The sequence below is a fragment of the Chiloscyllium plagiosum genome, chromosome 36 (genome assembly GCF_004010195.1).
Source record: "Chiloscyllium plagiosum isolate BGI_BamShark_2017 chromosome 36, ASM401019v2, whole genome shotgun sequence".
NCBI classification, from domain to species: domain Eukaryota; kingdom Metazoa; phylum Chordata; class Chondrichthyes; order Orectolobiformes; family Hemiscylliidae; genus Chiloscyllium; species Chiloscyllium plagiosum.
In genome coordinates, this window is record NC_057745.1 from 18,619,295 (window position 1) to 18,634,463 (window position 15,169).

The window sequence follows — 15,169 nt, forward strand, 5'->3', positions numbered from 1 at the left end:
GAAATCTAAATATTCCTTCTCACTCTGCCTGAGGGTAGATCCTGAATAACAACTTGCTGCACATTGACAAAGTGGTGTGACTGTTTTAACACAGGTAAGCTGTAAATCCCCAACCAGAATGCGAATTGAGATATTTCCATATCAACCTATTCAGCTGTGCTATTACACACAGCTCTGGAGCCAGTGTGATTTAAAACCAGGCATCCAGGCTCAGAGGTAGAGACACTACCACTGTGCCACAAGAAAGGCCTCAAAGGTGACAAGTAATTAGTCTATCAGATTTCACCTATTTTCTAATCAACCTGTTGAAAGATCTTATTACACACCTCAGGATCAGGTGGGACTTGAACCTGAGACTCTCAGTCTAGGGGTAGATTGACAACTGAACCCTGTGCTGTTTATCCAAACCATATGTTAGCTGTTTAACCAACTGAACTAACTGACCCTACATTTGGAATCTAATCTAAGAGATATCATAAACCCTTCCAATGAATCCTAAGTCTTATTCTACAAGTGGCAGAAACATACAACAGATCATGGTTGAAAATCTGTCCCTGGCAGTTCTGTTAGAAAAATGGAATATGGTATTATGAAGGTGGGAGTGAATCAAAGTTATAATTGAGTTGGAGGCCAGATTACATCACAAACTAGCAGAGCAAATTCTGCCTTTTATTGACATCTTCTGAAACCCAAAAGAAAGATTATGGCAGTTAATCACCTGCTGCAATCTATAATTTTGAAGCTTTCACTGCCTGCAATGCAATTTACAAAAAACAAACTTATGATATTTAAAAGTAGAGCTGAAATTACATTCGTTCAAAGTGAGACTGTTTTGAAGTAATTACTGTTGAACATAGTGTCTATAATTCCCAGAGGCTCAATAAAAAAAAATGTTATGGCCAATACAGTGAATGTCTTAAGTCACTAGTTACAAAGATATAAATATTCAATTTAACTCACGTAGAGGTGTTGGTCACATTTTACCATTTATTTTCGATGCATTTTAATCCATAAAAAAAGTCAAAGGGTATTTATATAATCTTGGAGGTTTTATTGAATTTGTTGAAAACTACTTTGTTCAGTCATTTTGTTATTGTGATGCTATATTTTTATTTCTGTTTGTAATTCTCCATGAGCTTTTGAATGTATGGGATACTGTAAGCCTGGAATGTGTTACAAAACTGGAATGAATTATAGTGTGGAGATAGCAAAATCAACCAAAACATCTCAGCTTGAATGATTTATCAATGCCACCTCAAACCAGAAAATATTATTAGAAAGCTAGTGTTGCTGATTATATGTTAAGTGTTTAGAAATATAGTTTAACTGAAACTTTACATGTGCACTTAAATTTTCTGTTTTTGTTTCACCATTAGTGTGTGTCATTTCAGAAGGTAAGATTCTGTTGAATCCAGCTCATTTAGTCATACAGCATGGAAACAGACCCTTCAGTCCAATTAGTCCCTGCTGATCATGTTCCCATACTAAACAAGTCCCACCTGCCTGCATTTGGCCCATATTCTTCCAAACTTCCTTATTCATGTACTTATTCATATGTCTTTTAAACATTGTAACTGTACTTGTATCCATCACTTGCTCTGGCAGTACATTCCACACACTAATCAGTCTCTGTGTAAAAAGGTTGCCTCTCATGTTCTTTTTAAATCTTTCTTCTCCTCACCTTAAAAATATGTCCGCTGGTATTGAACTGCCCCACCTTAGACAATAGACCTTTGCTATTCAACTTATCTCTGCACCTCACAATTTTATAAATCTCCATAAGGGTGTAGGTTTGCTCACTGAGCTGTAGGTTTGATATCCAGACGTTTCATTACCTGGCGAGGTAACATCATCAGTGGCGACCTCCAAATGAAGCCATAAGGTTGTCCTCTCAACTTCCCATGCTCCAGAGAAAAAAGTCGCAGCCTATCCAGCCTATTTTTATAACTCAAACTCTCCATTCCTGGCAACATCTTGGTAAATCTTTCGCATATAAGCATAAGTACTACTTATTTCACTATGTAATACAGAGAATTGCATCAGTATGAACTAATAAGTGTGTTGAATGATGCTTCCCTAATATGTACATGAGACAAAGTTTGCCCCCTGTGGCCCTGTCCCATACAATATTAGTTCTTCCTCACTTGTCACCTGTCTCCTTGCTGACCAATTTTGGCTCCTGACCCCGACACTATAAATTTAACGTTGGTTACTACTTTAATCAAGATTTTGGCCAATACTCCTATCAATGTGGGTTGATAAAATGAAGGTCCAGGTCAACCATGATCTTACTGAATGAGGGAATAGAATGGACTGATTGGACTGTGCCTGGAAAAAGATGGAAAAGGTAGTGTCCAGATCAAGGTGGATGGGGTCTCTGGGATAAGATTGGGAGTGAATGTGTCTGGGACATTGCTGGGGGTTCGAACAGCAGGATCTGGAACAGGAGGGGGTCGGGAGAGCAGGGTCTGGGACGAGATGGATGGGGTCAGAAGAGTAGGGTCTGGGACAAGATGGAGGTGGTCAGGAGAGCAGGGTCTGGGACAAGCTGGAGGGGGTCAAGAGAGCAGGGTCTGGGACAAGATGGAAGGGTTGGGGAGAACAGTGGGAGAGCAGGGTCTGGGACAAGATGGAAGGGGTGGGAGAGCAGGGTCTGGGACAAGATGGAAGGGGTGGGAGAGCAGGGTCTGGGACAAGATGGAAGGGGTGGGAGAGCAGGGTCTGGGACAAGATGATGGGGGTGGGAGAGCAGGGTCTGGGACAAGATGGGAGTGGTGGGAGAGCAGGGTCTGGGACAAGATGGAAGGGGTGGGAGAGCAGGGTCTGGGACAAGATTGAGTTTTGTAGGAGGGAGGTGTTTGGCTTCCCTGGATCTTCAGACTGATCCTTAGTGTGTGAGATTAGATCAAGTAATTCAGCAAGTCCTGGGGTGGATCCTGGAAGCATTCCAGTCCATTTCAAAGCTCAACTGTACAGTTTATACATTTCCACTGTAAAACACATGTTCTGGTGCTCTAAGATTAAGTGGTGCTTGATGTTTGTGCCGTAGATGTGCATGGTCTACAACTCTAAGTTACACAATGAGCACTGAAGGATCGAACCATGGCCAATGGAAACGAGTTTAAATTATGATGGTGGTGACACGAAACTGTTTAAAACAGCCCAACATGCAATTGCCCTGAATGAAGTGTTAATACCCTCTGCTCCGTTTTCACACGCCTTTCTGAAAGGCAGACTCGTACATCGCCCCCTAACACCCAGTCCCACACTTCGTAAAATACAAAGTAAAAAACACAGGCAGAACCCAGAAGGCAACACAATCACTGTTACATTCTTCATATCGACGTCATGAATATTTTGACCAGCTCGTCCCAAACTGGATTAAACATATTTCAACAGGATAAACCCTGAGGCTTTTCTCAGTTTCTCACCAGACGGCTACTTCAGAAATGTATGACTACCCAGTATGGCAACGTGAACACTGCAGTCAGTTTTCTCGGTAAAAAGTACCACCCGTAACATTCTACTCCACTGGTTTTGATTAACTAAGAGACCGGGTCTCTGTCCCTGACACACATTAAAACGGCCAGTTGCTGCAGTTGAGTGAAACTGAATGATCATTTGTTTCAAAACGTTGAGTAAATATCCAAGTTAAATGGCTGGGGAGTTCTACAGACCTGAACAAAACACGAATATTTTGCTTACTTCCAAAAATTGTAAGGTTTTCCATCAATGTATAGGTTAGATAAATAGAATATAGCATCGGATTTGCTTGAAGCTGCAGTTGGGAAAGGTTAGGGGACGATTAATGTTTTGGGTACCTTGCTCCCTTAAGAATGGGACCTCCCTGTACCATCCATTACCTTGATGTGAATTACCGTTTAGCTGAGTTCATTCCCAATTAACTGATTCAATCTGACAAACAAGAAAACAGGTCTCTGGAAAAATGCACAAAATCACTTCCCAAAATGTACCCATTATTAATTCATAAATTGGATGAAAACATAAAAACCAAAACATATTTTATAATTCTCACATTGGATATAGGCGTTACTTGCAAAGCCAGTGTTTGCTTTAATCGTCTGTGGTGGGCAACGCTGCTGTGAGTCTGGAGTCACATGAGGTGGGGTAAGGACACAGATTGCCTTTCCTAAGTCAAGAACATCGGTGATTTCCCTTTTTAAAAAGTGGATTGTTACATGGTCATTCGACTGGCATTAAATTTAAAACTCACCAACTGCCATTGGGGAATTGTGAATCAGTGGAGGTTACCTGTGACATTGTCGTTTTAAACAAAAGCCCGAAATAACCGCGAATGCTGCAAATCAGAAACAGAAGTTGCTGGGAAAGCTCAGCAGGTCTGGTAGCATCTGTGCAGAGAAATCGGAGTGAACGTGTCGCGTCCGGTTACCCTTCCTCAGTTCTGAATGCAGCGACACCGGACCCGAAACCCTCACTCTGATTTCTCTGCACAGAGGCTGCCTGCCCCCACTGTGTTGTGTCCCCAATCATCTGTCCGAGCAGTGATACAGGAGGGGGTTCGCTGAGGAGACAGGTTTGTTTTCTGTCTTCGTTGACCAAGCTGGCGAGTGGAGGTACCAGCTGAGCGTGAATAAGCTTCCGCCTTCACCAGTGAGTTATGTCGCTTTTGTGAAACTGCCAAGTGTTTGTGTGTCAGCTGCAACGATTCATTCATGAGGCAGTTCCAGAGAGCTGCTCTCTTTTCTCTCAGATCTCCTTGGAAGCGACTAATCCCTGTCTCGCGGACAGATTACATTTACGTATCTGCTCTGGTTGACTTCAATAAATCAGTATTCAATGATCTAAATATTTAGAGACTGGTAAACATGCGTCTGTGAGGCACGGGAGGGGACCATAAATATTGTTCCTGAACAGACTCAAACAGAGTGCATTGGGGCGGGTTGTAATGCCTTCGATAAACTGGAGAAGTAAAAACCAGAGCACACACTCGCTGAGAACTGTACACACGATCGCTGGACCACATTCCTGTCTCTCGCGTTGGCAAACACCAAAACTTCCCATGGCTGGCGATGTTCAAAGCGAGAGCCATTGGTTAAATGAATGGTCTATAAGTTGTTTAACTGCAAGGGGAATCTCTGCAGGACGGTATTTACCTTTAAACCACCTGTTTCGGTTTTAAACCGACTGAGAAATGTTAATTTACAACGTGGCTATCTTTGTGGAAGCTTAACTTCTATTTATGTAGCGCCTTTAATTTAGGAGTGCGGTAAAATATAGGAGCGGTTATAAAACAACAGACGACTAAATACGATGGGAACGCTTCAAACCAGTACAGACCCATTGGTTTGGAGGCGCAGATGTAAACATCACCCAGACCCTTCCCTGTATCCTGGCGACTACAGGAGTCAGTGGGACACAAGTTACAGTCGATGAGACAGTTGGAGAGAAGATGGGAGGGTCTCCCATAAATCAATGCTCCTTCCACACGCAGTATAGTGTGCAAAACTCTGGATAGTTGGAAAAAGACTGCGGAAGCAAACCACATTGCCAGACTCCTGTTGCATTTACTCAGTTATAGAAAATATGTAAACTTCCTTAAAGTGTGTGTGTGTAAGGCGTAACAGACTGTGTGGTAACTGGAACGTAGCAAATGTTGCATCACATTCAAAGGACAGAAACAAACTCTGCAATTATAGACCAGTCGGCCTAAAGTCCGTGAAGCAGAACTTCTGAGACATTAATCCTGGACAAAATTAATTGGCACTTAGAAAAATATGGTTTAAGAAAGCCATTGCAAATTTGTGGTTTGATGGACTTGTTTGAGTTCTCTGTTGAAGTAATGGAGAGGGATTATGGGAGTATTGCGGTGGATGTGCATATGGATTTTCAAAAGTTTGGTAAAATGTCACTTGTCAGTAAAATTAAAGTGCCTGAAATTAAAGGGAGAAAAAGGTTTTTTTTTAAAAAAAAGACTAATAAAGCAGAGAAATGTGGTCATTTATCAGTCTGGATTGAAGTATATGATGGCATTGGTAAGAGACTGACATTAGGTCAATCATTTTTTGAAATACATTAAAGACCCAGAAGTAAGCATTTGGAGCAACATTTTAAACTATTTCAAAGGACACAGAACTTACAACTGTCATATAAAAGCAAAGCAGTAGTAATAAGCTTGGGGAGGATTTAGGTGGGTGAAATGGGCAGATGGATGGCAAACAAAATGTAATACAGAGATGTGTGAAATGAATCATTGTGAAGAGAGACCTGGACATATATACAAAAGTCTTTGAAGGTGGCAGGACAGTAATCAAACTAAGAATAGGCATACAGGATCCTTGACTCTGCAAATAGGGGGATAGAATAGAAATGCAAAGAAATTATGCTAAACTTTATAATACACTGGTGAAGCCCCATCTGAAGCAATGTGGCCAATTCTAAGTATTTTGCACTTGAGGATATTGGAGCCTTCAGAATTTTACTAGAATGGTACTGAGATGATGTACTATAATTACATAAAGGCTACACAAAGTGGGGATGTTCTCCTTCGAGTAGAGAAGATTAATGGGAGGTAGTTTTCAAGATTTTGAAAAAGGCTTAATTAAGGAGAAACTGTTTTCAGTGGCAGGAGGTCGTTAAACAGACGGAACTGATTTAAGGTAATTTGTAAAAGAACCAGAAGACATGAGGAAAACATTTTTACACAGCAAGTTGTTGTGATCTGGAATACACTGCCTGGAAGTATAGTGGAACCAGATTAAAAAAAAACTTTTGAAACAAGAAAACTTGAAGAGGAACATTTTGTAGGCCTCTGGGAGATAAGCAGAGAAGTGGGACATAATGGATATTGCAAAAAGCCATGAATGACTGAATGAACGCCTTCTATACTTATTATATATGATTTCCTTAAGAGTTACAACTTGATGAATAGCATGAGCTGCAGTGTACACATTGATCTTTTACATATGGCTGTCCAACTCTTTTTAGATTACATGATTCTTTATGGAGTTCCATGCTTTCTTATCTCATCAGCTTTTCATTAACAATGAGTGGCATCATTCAGTGAGTGGGAAAACATTCTCCACCTCCAACCCTTCAACAGGAGAGAAAATCTGTGATGTTCAAGAAGCTGACAAGGTAAAATGCTCTGGTGATAATGTCAACATTTGTTTGTCAAATAAAGATCAAATCATTCCCATTGTAATTTCCCTTAGTTTGATGTGTCCAATATATGCATAAAATCATTTCATCAACATTCAGTACAATAGGAATTGAGGAGTAATTTTGTCCACAATCTATACACACAACGTGTTTCAAAAGGCCTAATGCATAGTTACTTTGCACACATATGAGCTATAAAATGCTGGGAAATTGTTGGTAAAGGAACAATGTTCACCATTCGAGGCTGTAGAAATATTGACCATTTTATGGTATAGAAGAATCTCATCAAGATTGATAGATATGGTTTGCCATGGTCATTCCATCGTCATTGTATTATGCAACTGACAGACTGGAAGGTGAATTAGATAGACCCAGGTTTTTATTAGCATTCAATAATGTCTATGTTTCAATGAAAGCAGTGTAATAACTTGCCCCTGGGTGCCCCACTGATCCTGATCGTGATGGACAGGGTTTCTCATTTTATACTTCATGCATCAAGAATGTTTAATAATTTACATAGTTATCCTGCTACTCATTCATTCACTCATTAACTTCTCAACGACAAAATACAACATTCACAAACACAACTGGGTTACAATTTTATTGCTTTCTATTTGCTCAATAATAAATACTTTCTTACTTTATTCTCTCACTCTTAACCCATTCTTTCTTCTTCTCTCTTTATTACTCACTTTTCATTTTTTTATCTATCAACTTTAATTCACTCATATGAGAAGAATTTCGATTCGCCACTAATTGATGGGGCAATTTATGCCACTCCATATTATCCTTAATGAAACTGAGAAAAAAATTGAAAGTTCACCAATAGCACCCCCATTAAAATACATTTCCATTTTTAGTGCCTATTACTCTGGCTGTAGCCATATACAATTGCTGACATATGTCATAAGGGCCCTTCTAAAGTCATTATGTTACATTGGAACATAAAGGTTCAAAAAGGGAATAGTGAAGCTGTGAAGTCTCAGACCAGCGATTAGTGAATTGTTCTTGGAGAGATTTTTAAAAAAATCAAGACCTTTGATTTGTATATGAATAGGAAAGGTTTGGAACGATATGGGCAAAACACAGGCAAGTGGAACTAGCTTAGTTTGGGAATATGGTCATGCATGGACTAATTGGACTGAAGGGTCTGTTTCCATGCTGTATGACTCTATGACTCTATAACTATCTGCTTTGGCAGTATTTGTATGTCATTTCTGTTAGTGTAGGAGAGTAATGATTTTTTTGGATGCAAAGCTGTTTTGACACTTGAGTGCAAATAAGATAGATTTCTTTGAGGAAAAAATGTTGGGATGCAGCGCATGTGTAATATGAGACATGACCTAGTAAATGTAGCATGCGTGGGAGGAAAGCAATGATTTAGGACCTATGGTTCCCAACTCTCTCCACCACTGGGATTTTTCTTCTGTCATTTCTATGTCTGTTGTAGATTAATTGATAAAGATTGATTGCCATGATCAGTCAACAATTCCATCATAATTGTATTAGCAATTTCTGTGTTCCGATGAATGCAGTGTAATGACTTGCCCCTGGGTGCCCCACTGATCCTGATCGTGATGGACAGGGTTTCTCATTTTATTCTTCATGCATCAAGAATGTTTATACAATTTGCATAGTTGTCCTGCTACTCATTCATTCACTCATTAACTTCTCAAGGACAAAATACAACAATTCACAAACACAACTGGGTTACAATTTTCTCATCTTGTGTTTGTTTGATTAGATTAGATTAGATTATTTACAGTGTGGAAACAGACCCTTTGGCCCAACAAGTCCACACCGACCCCGCTGAAGTGCAACCCACCCAGACCCATTCCCCTACTTTTACCCCTTCACCTAACACTACGGGCAATTTAGCATGGCCAATTCACCTAACCTGTACATTTTATTTTGGATTGTGGGAGGAAACCGGAGCACCTGGAGGAAACCCACGCAGGGTTATAAAGGTTTCCTTTCTCTTTTTATTTCTCATTCTGAATCTACATTAACTCTATTACCCTTTCTGTCATTTGGTTTGTTTCTTACTCTATTCATTTCATTAATTGATAAAAGAAATACATTAAGGCGTGGGAACCTTCAGGTTAAACCACCACCAGTTGTCTCTCATTCATGAGAGAGCAACCCTATCGTCTGGTAAGACTATGGTGACTTACAGTTGTCCAACTGAGCACAGTGGCTCAGTTTTCTTTAGCATTGCTGTGCCATTGTCAGCTACACATTCAGAAATGTTTAGGCTCAATAGTGCATAACTTTTAAGCATCTTATTTGTAATAGTATGTGATGAGTTTTAGTACTCACAATGTATACAAGCATAAGTCACTTAATGTACAAGAAAAATGTTTTGTGTTAAAATTGAAGATTGCTTCTTACTGTAACATTAATTGTTTATTTTTCTGTACACTGCTTCTACAGGCTGATGTGGACAAGGCAGTACAAGCTGCTCGGATTGCCTTTTCCCCGGGCTCCGTGTGGAGGCGGATGGATGCTTCAGAGAGGGGTCGGCTGATCGACAAGCTGGCAGATCTGGTGGAACGAGACCGAGCGCATCTTGCTGTGAGCATCCAGTCACATCTTGCAGTATCAGGCATTGAATTACACGATCAACAAACTGCAGGACTAGCAAAGAGGACATTTTATTCCCACCCACAGTTAACAGAAGGACAGATAAAATAGTTAAACAAAAGATAAACAAAATAACAGCAAAAATAAAGTGTAGCCAAAAATAACAAAACAGAAATCTGAGGAAGCCAAACATTAGAAACATAAAACTTAAACACATACCTTTAGAAAATATATCCCTAAAACATCTAATCTAAATATATATTTTCACTACAAATAACCTAGAAACATAACCATAAAAACATCTACCATAGGAGAATATACTCTAAAATGCATATCCTAAGAATATACATCTTAAGAACATATACTTCAGGAAATGTAACCAAAAACATGGATTTTCAAACCTCCACAATACTGTTTGAAGGATTCCCCTTCAAATGAGTAAATAACCATGGATCCCCATCTAAAGATTTTGGTTCTATAATATTCAAACAAAAGAGCTACATGTGAAGAGTATTTCTCTAAAGCTTTTCAGAAACTTGGTATTTACTTTTATGATGTTTTCAGTGCTCCTTCATGTACAATCCAAACCCCCCCTCCTGTGAGGCAGCCAACCCACTCTGCTATGCATATTGTGGTGACTGCATTCTGTTCCTGCTTCTTGTACTTACACATGATGGTTTTGATCCCCACACCCCTGGAAAGTTTCTACTGACCCCTGGGAGTTCAGTGACTGTAATTTGTGAATAGCTATCTTAAAAAGAAATACCCAGAAAACATTAACCGAACAAAACATAGCCTTAGAGCAGAAACATTAGAAACAGAGTCATACAATTTCATGTAATAGAGAAAAACAGATTAGAAATGTTTGTGATCTCTGAAAATAAACTTATCTTTTAATTCCTTTAAAACTACAAGATAAACAGTTCATCATTGCTTGTCTATACTTCCAATTCTCCAATGTTTCCTAGTAGATGGCCTGTATTCCTTTCCATATTGAGGGGGTTCATCTTTTTGCTTAATAAATTGTTTGTCTTTCCCTTCAAATAACAATACACCTGTTATGAATGCATTAGGGGGCTAAATTTCTACTGGCAATGTGTTTAGGTAGATTCCCTTATGCACTATTATAAAGCAGACGAAAATGTATTAACCAATGTCCCATTGGAGGAAGTGAAACACCTATATGTCAGACATCCATGGGAAATATGAATAATCCATTTTATGATCCTAATCACATTAACACACTCATCACTTCATCAGTCATGAATGATATGATTGGTGTCCAGTTGGATGCAGTCCATACACCAAGAGAGACTGATAGGTACCTTCAAATAACTAATATTGAGCAAGGCATGCTGTAATCTCACTTTCTATCCCCAGCTTGATTTATCATCTCATTGAATTGCATTATGTTCTTTGCAGACACTTGAATCTCTAGACAGTGGAAAGCCATTTCTCCAGGCTTATTATGTTGACCTACAGGGAGTCATAAAAACCCTCAGATACTTTGCTGGTTGGACTGACAAGATTCATGGCAAGACAATTCCTGTTGGTAAGTTGACAAAGGAAAGGGACCCATTGGTGTTTCTGCTTGGCAGGAATTCAAGCAGGGAATACCAAAACTAAAGCTGAAATGAGACTTAATGAATAAGCTGTTTCTGTGCTTAACTTGACTTTTGTTTTAACAATCTCTCACAAGAGTTAAACATCAGGTGCCTTGTTTCAGATTCAACAGAGCTTCTGTACTTTTTGATGATATTTGATACATATGCCTGATTTAGATATTGTAGCTTACACTAAATAGCATTTACTATTGATAGTCTAAATCTGGTCACAAGGTTACTGAGAAATCTTAGGATGTATATAAACTAAGAGTCACAAAATTTGTTATGTGGTGAGTATGATGTTCAGTCAGTAGACAACAGTCATACTGTCATGGATTTTTTGAAATGGAATTTCAATCTGCAGCTGGTAAGTCTAAATCTTCGGCTTGTGTTAGTGCTTGCTTTCAGCGCACTTAGATGTATAGTTAAGCTTTTTTTGATAGTCATTGATGGGGTGTGAGCATTGGTGGCAAGACCAGCATTTGTAGTCCATCCCTAATTGCCCTTCAGAGGATGAGCTGGCTGCTTTAACTGCAATCTATCTGTCTTAGGTATGTTTACAGCAATGTTGGGGAGGGAGTTCTAGGGTTTCGATCCAGCAACAGTAAAGAATTGACAAAACATTCTAGGTCAAGGTGTGTGTAACTTGGAGGGGAATTTGGATGTGGCAGTTTCTGCATTTGCTGTCCTTTTCTTTCCTGGTGGTAGACATCATGTGTTTGAAAGGTACGGTTGAAGGAGGTTTATTGAATTGTTCAGTGCATTTCTAGATGGTGGTGCACACTGTGACATTGTGTATCAGTATGAAGGGAGTGGATGTTAAATATATTTGTTTGGTCTCCAATCAAGATGGCTGTTTTGTCCTGGAGCTGCATATGTCCTTGCAAACAGATTACTCTTTCTCACCCTGACTTGTGTCTTGAGACTGGTGGACACGCACTGCAGAGAAAGGAGTTGAATTATTTGCTGCACAATTCCCAGCTTCGATATTGATGCTATAAGTTTCGGCAATGGCATTCTCATTGTCAAGGTGAAATGGTTAAGTCAAAAGGCAGAGCTATGGATGCTGGAAATTGGAAACAAAAGCAGAAATGCTGCAAAAACCCAGCAGGTTCAACAGGAGCTGTGCAGAGAGAGAAAATAGTTAGATTCTGTCTTGTTTGAAATGGTCATTGCAGGCACTTGTGTGCCATTAATCAGCTCAATTCTGTGTAGATCTTGCTGCATGTATGCACAGACTGAGTCTGTACATGAGGAGTTGTGAAGGATACTGATCATTGTGTACATTCTCACTTCATGAGTGTACATTCTCACTTCTGACCTTATGATGGAGTGAAGGCTATCGATGAAGCAACTGGTGGTGCTGATGGTTGGGCTTAGATCAGGATGTGATTGCTGGTTTATACTTGCCCTTTTGCTTTGATACACATCTGAAATCATTTCAAATTGACAGGAAACTGGCAGTAAACTCTAACCATGGAGATCTGATTATTACAAATCATACTATTTCCAAAAAAATGTCAGATACAGTTTACTTTTCAGACCAACCCAGTTGATTAACAATATAGTTATACAGAGAGTTTCACACTAATCGAAAGCAGTTTCAGATTTATATCAATGTAACTGCATGACTTAGGGGTCACTGTTGAATTTTCTGAGCACTAAAAAAGCTCAGTATTGAGTTTCTTAATACATGAAATCAAACTCTGCTTCTCTAACAGTAAAACAAAGCTCCCCAGGAGCATAACTTTGTGGTATAACTTTCGTCTTTCTCATATTCTACAAGAATTGGTCTCATTGCAGTATAACTTCAGCACAAGTTCGATTTATATGGATAGCTGATGTAAAAGATTAATTGCCATCTTGTGCAAACAGAATCTTGGAAATATTGCTTGGTCCAACCTTTTATTTTGAAATTCATATTGGTCAGTAATTATGAAGAACCAAGAAAAATAAGTAAATACTTTTAATATGACATAATCCTGACTCCAGATCAGCATCCCTGCAACTGTGATTAGCTACACCAACCTTTATCAATTCCTGTCCACATAGTGATAGTTTCATAAGATTTTCCAAACTGATCCAAACTCAATTTATTCAATATCCTGATGATGGACAAAAGAAAACAAACTTCTAACCTGGGTCTTCACTTTATTGGAATGTAGATACCAAGGTTAGAAGTCAGAGTTACAGCTCACAGCTCCACTCATCCCTTGAGATGCTCCCATTTGCAGATAACTTTCCTTTCTTGCATTCCCCATGCAATATATTAATCTTAGCCGAGATTGTTAGTAATTCTTTGTCAGACTTCCGCCAATGCAGTCGGTGGTTATTGTGAATTACTTTAGGGAATGGCCTACTCCAGTTCCTATTTGAGAAGTGCCAGTACAGATTAACATCCCAACTGGTGTGGTCCTGCCAGTCTCTGTAGTGTGGTACACCTTTTAAAATCTGTGTTTTGAATGAAAATTAAGGTATGTTCAACACAAGTATGTGTTACTGGTCTCTGCCTTAGTTATTGAAGAATTTTTAATGCTGTTCAGTGCTTAGTTATCTGAATAGAACCAGCAACTTTTAAAAACATCAGTTTGGGTCAAATGACCACTAGAACTGTGAGTTTGTGTAAGGTTAAAACAATCTAGTCATATCTAACTTAGTGATGAATGAGACAGTTCCCTCCTGATCACCACCACTTGAATTCTCTCAAGTCGAGGCTATGCAATTGCTGACAGAAAACAAAATTGGGGATTGTTAATGTCCTGTCACCCATTTGTCATTGACACTCTCTATTTTCACGTGCCTTTAAGTTCCAAAGAGAAAAAAACAATCCATAGCAGGATTGTATTCTTCAAATATTATTGTATTAGCTCTTGAAAGTCAGTTACTATGGGACGATGCACACACATTAGAGTCAAAAGAGCTTCTCAAGTTTCTTAATTTAATTCCTTTGAGAGCAGTAGTTGAGCAGAGTTTTTTTAGATAGATTTCCTTTATAGTGGAAACTGCTTTTAAAAACACCACTTGATTAAATGTTTAATCACAGTGAATTGCAGGGTTAGAGCTAATGAGTTCTGGCTTCCAGAGTGGGTGTCTATGGTGGAAAGACATTAAAGAACTGGTATAAATGATGACAGAGTCAAGGCCCAGATGTCTTCCCAGTTTATGTTGTTTTGACGAGTGGGAGGGGAGACAGAGTTATACTTTGTAAAATGCACATGCAGTGAATCTGTCAGTCTGGGGTAGTAACACTGTGAAGCCAGTTCAGACTGTGTAGCCTAGAGTAGGCTGAATTATAATCAGTGATAAATCATTTAACAATCTATGTCCAAATGAAATAATTATGATGTCCAAGAAATATTTGCAAGTGGTAGGTAGTTTAAAGAGGGTTTAAGATAATAATTTTCAAGTACATCTCATCTTAAATTCTTGCCTCTTTGATAATGAAACACAATGTCTTTTGCTTAAAAATGAGTCATTTTCTTAAAATGCTGCTCTGTTATTTTCAAGAAACTCTCTGTTGTAATTTTATTGGAGATTTTCATGTGCCAGGAATTCTTTAACCCTCAAATCATCCCACTATGAAAATTACTCAAAACGTCTGATGTCTTGTCAGTTGTTCTTTCTAAAGTATTTACAACAAATTGGAAACGAAACCATTGTTGGATTTCGGTTCGATTCTGAAATGCCTTTGGGATGTCAGTTTTCCCTCTGGTGTTTCGACAGCCCTTTCCAAAGCTGTGATTTATACCTTACAACTGTGCTGTTTTCCTGCTAGTCCTGACATTCTGGGCATGAGAATGGGATTTGTTTATTGAAATGCTTAAAGGGGAAGATGTACCATC

The 15,169-nt window shown here is 39.0% G+C and overlaps 1 protein-coding gene across 1 annotated transcript in view; it reads left to right on the forward strand.

Annotated features, from left to right (window-relative positions):
* Window positions 1-15,169, forward strand: part of LOC122541017 (retinal dehydrogenase 2) — a 69,105-nt gene that overhangs the window by 18,984 nt on the left and 34,952 nt on the right. Inside the window, exons 2-4 of the mRNA XM_043677453.1 lie at window positions 7,012-7,116; window positions 9,574-9,714; window positions 11,146-11,275. Coding sequence (XP_043533388.1) covers window positions 7,012-7,116; window positions 9,574-9,714; window positions 11,146-11,275 — 376 coding nt within the window. The remainder of the gene's footprint in view (window positions 1-7,011; window positions 7,117-9,573; window positions 9,715-11,145; window positions 11,276-15,169) is intronic.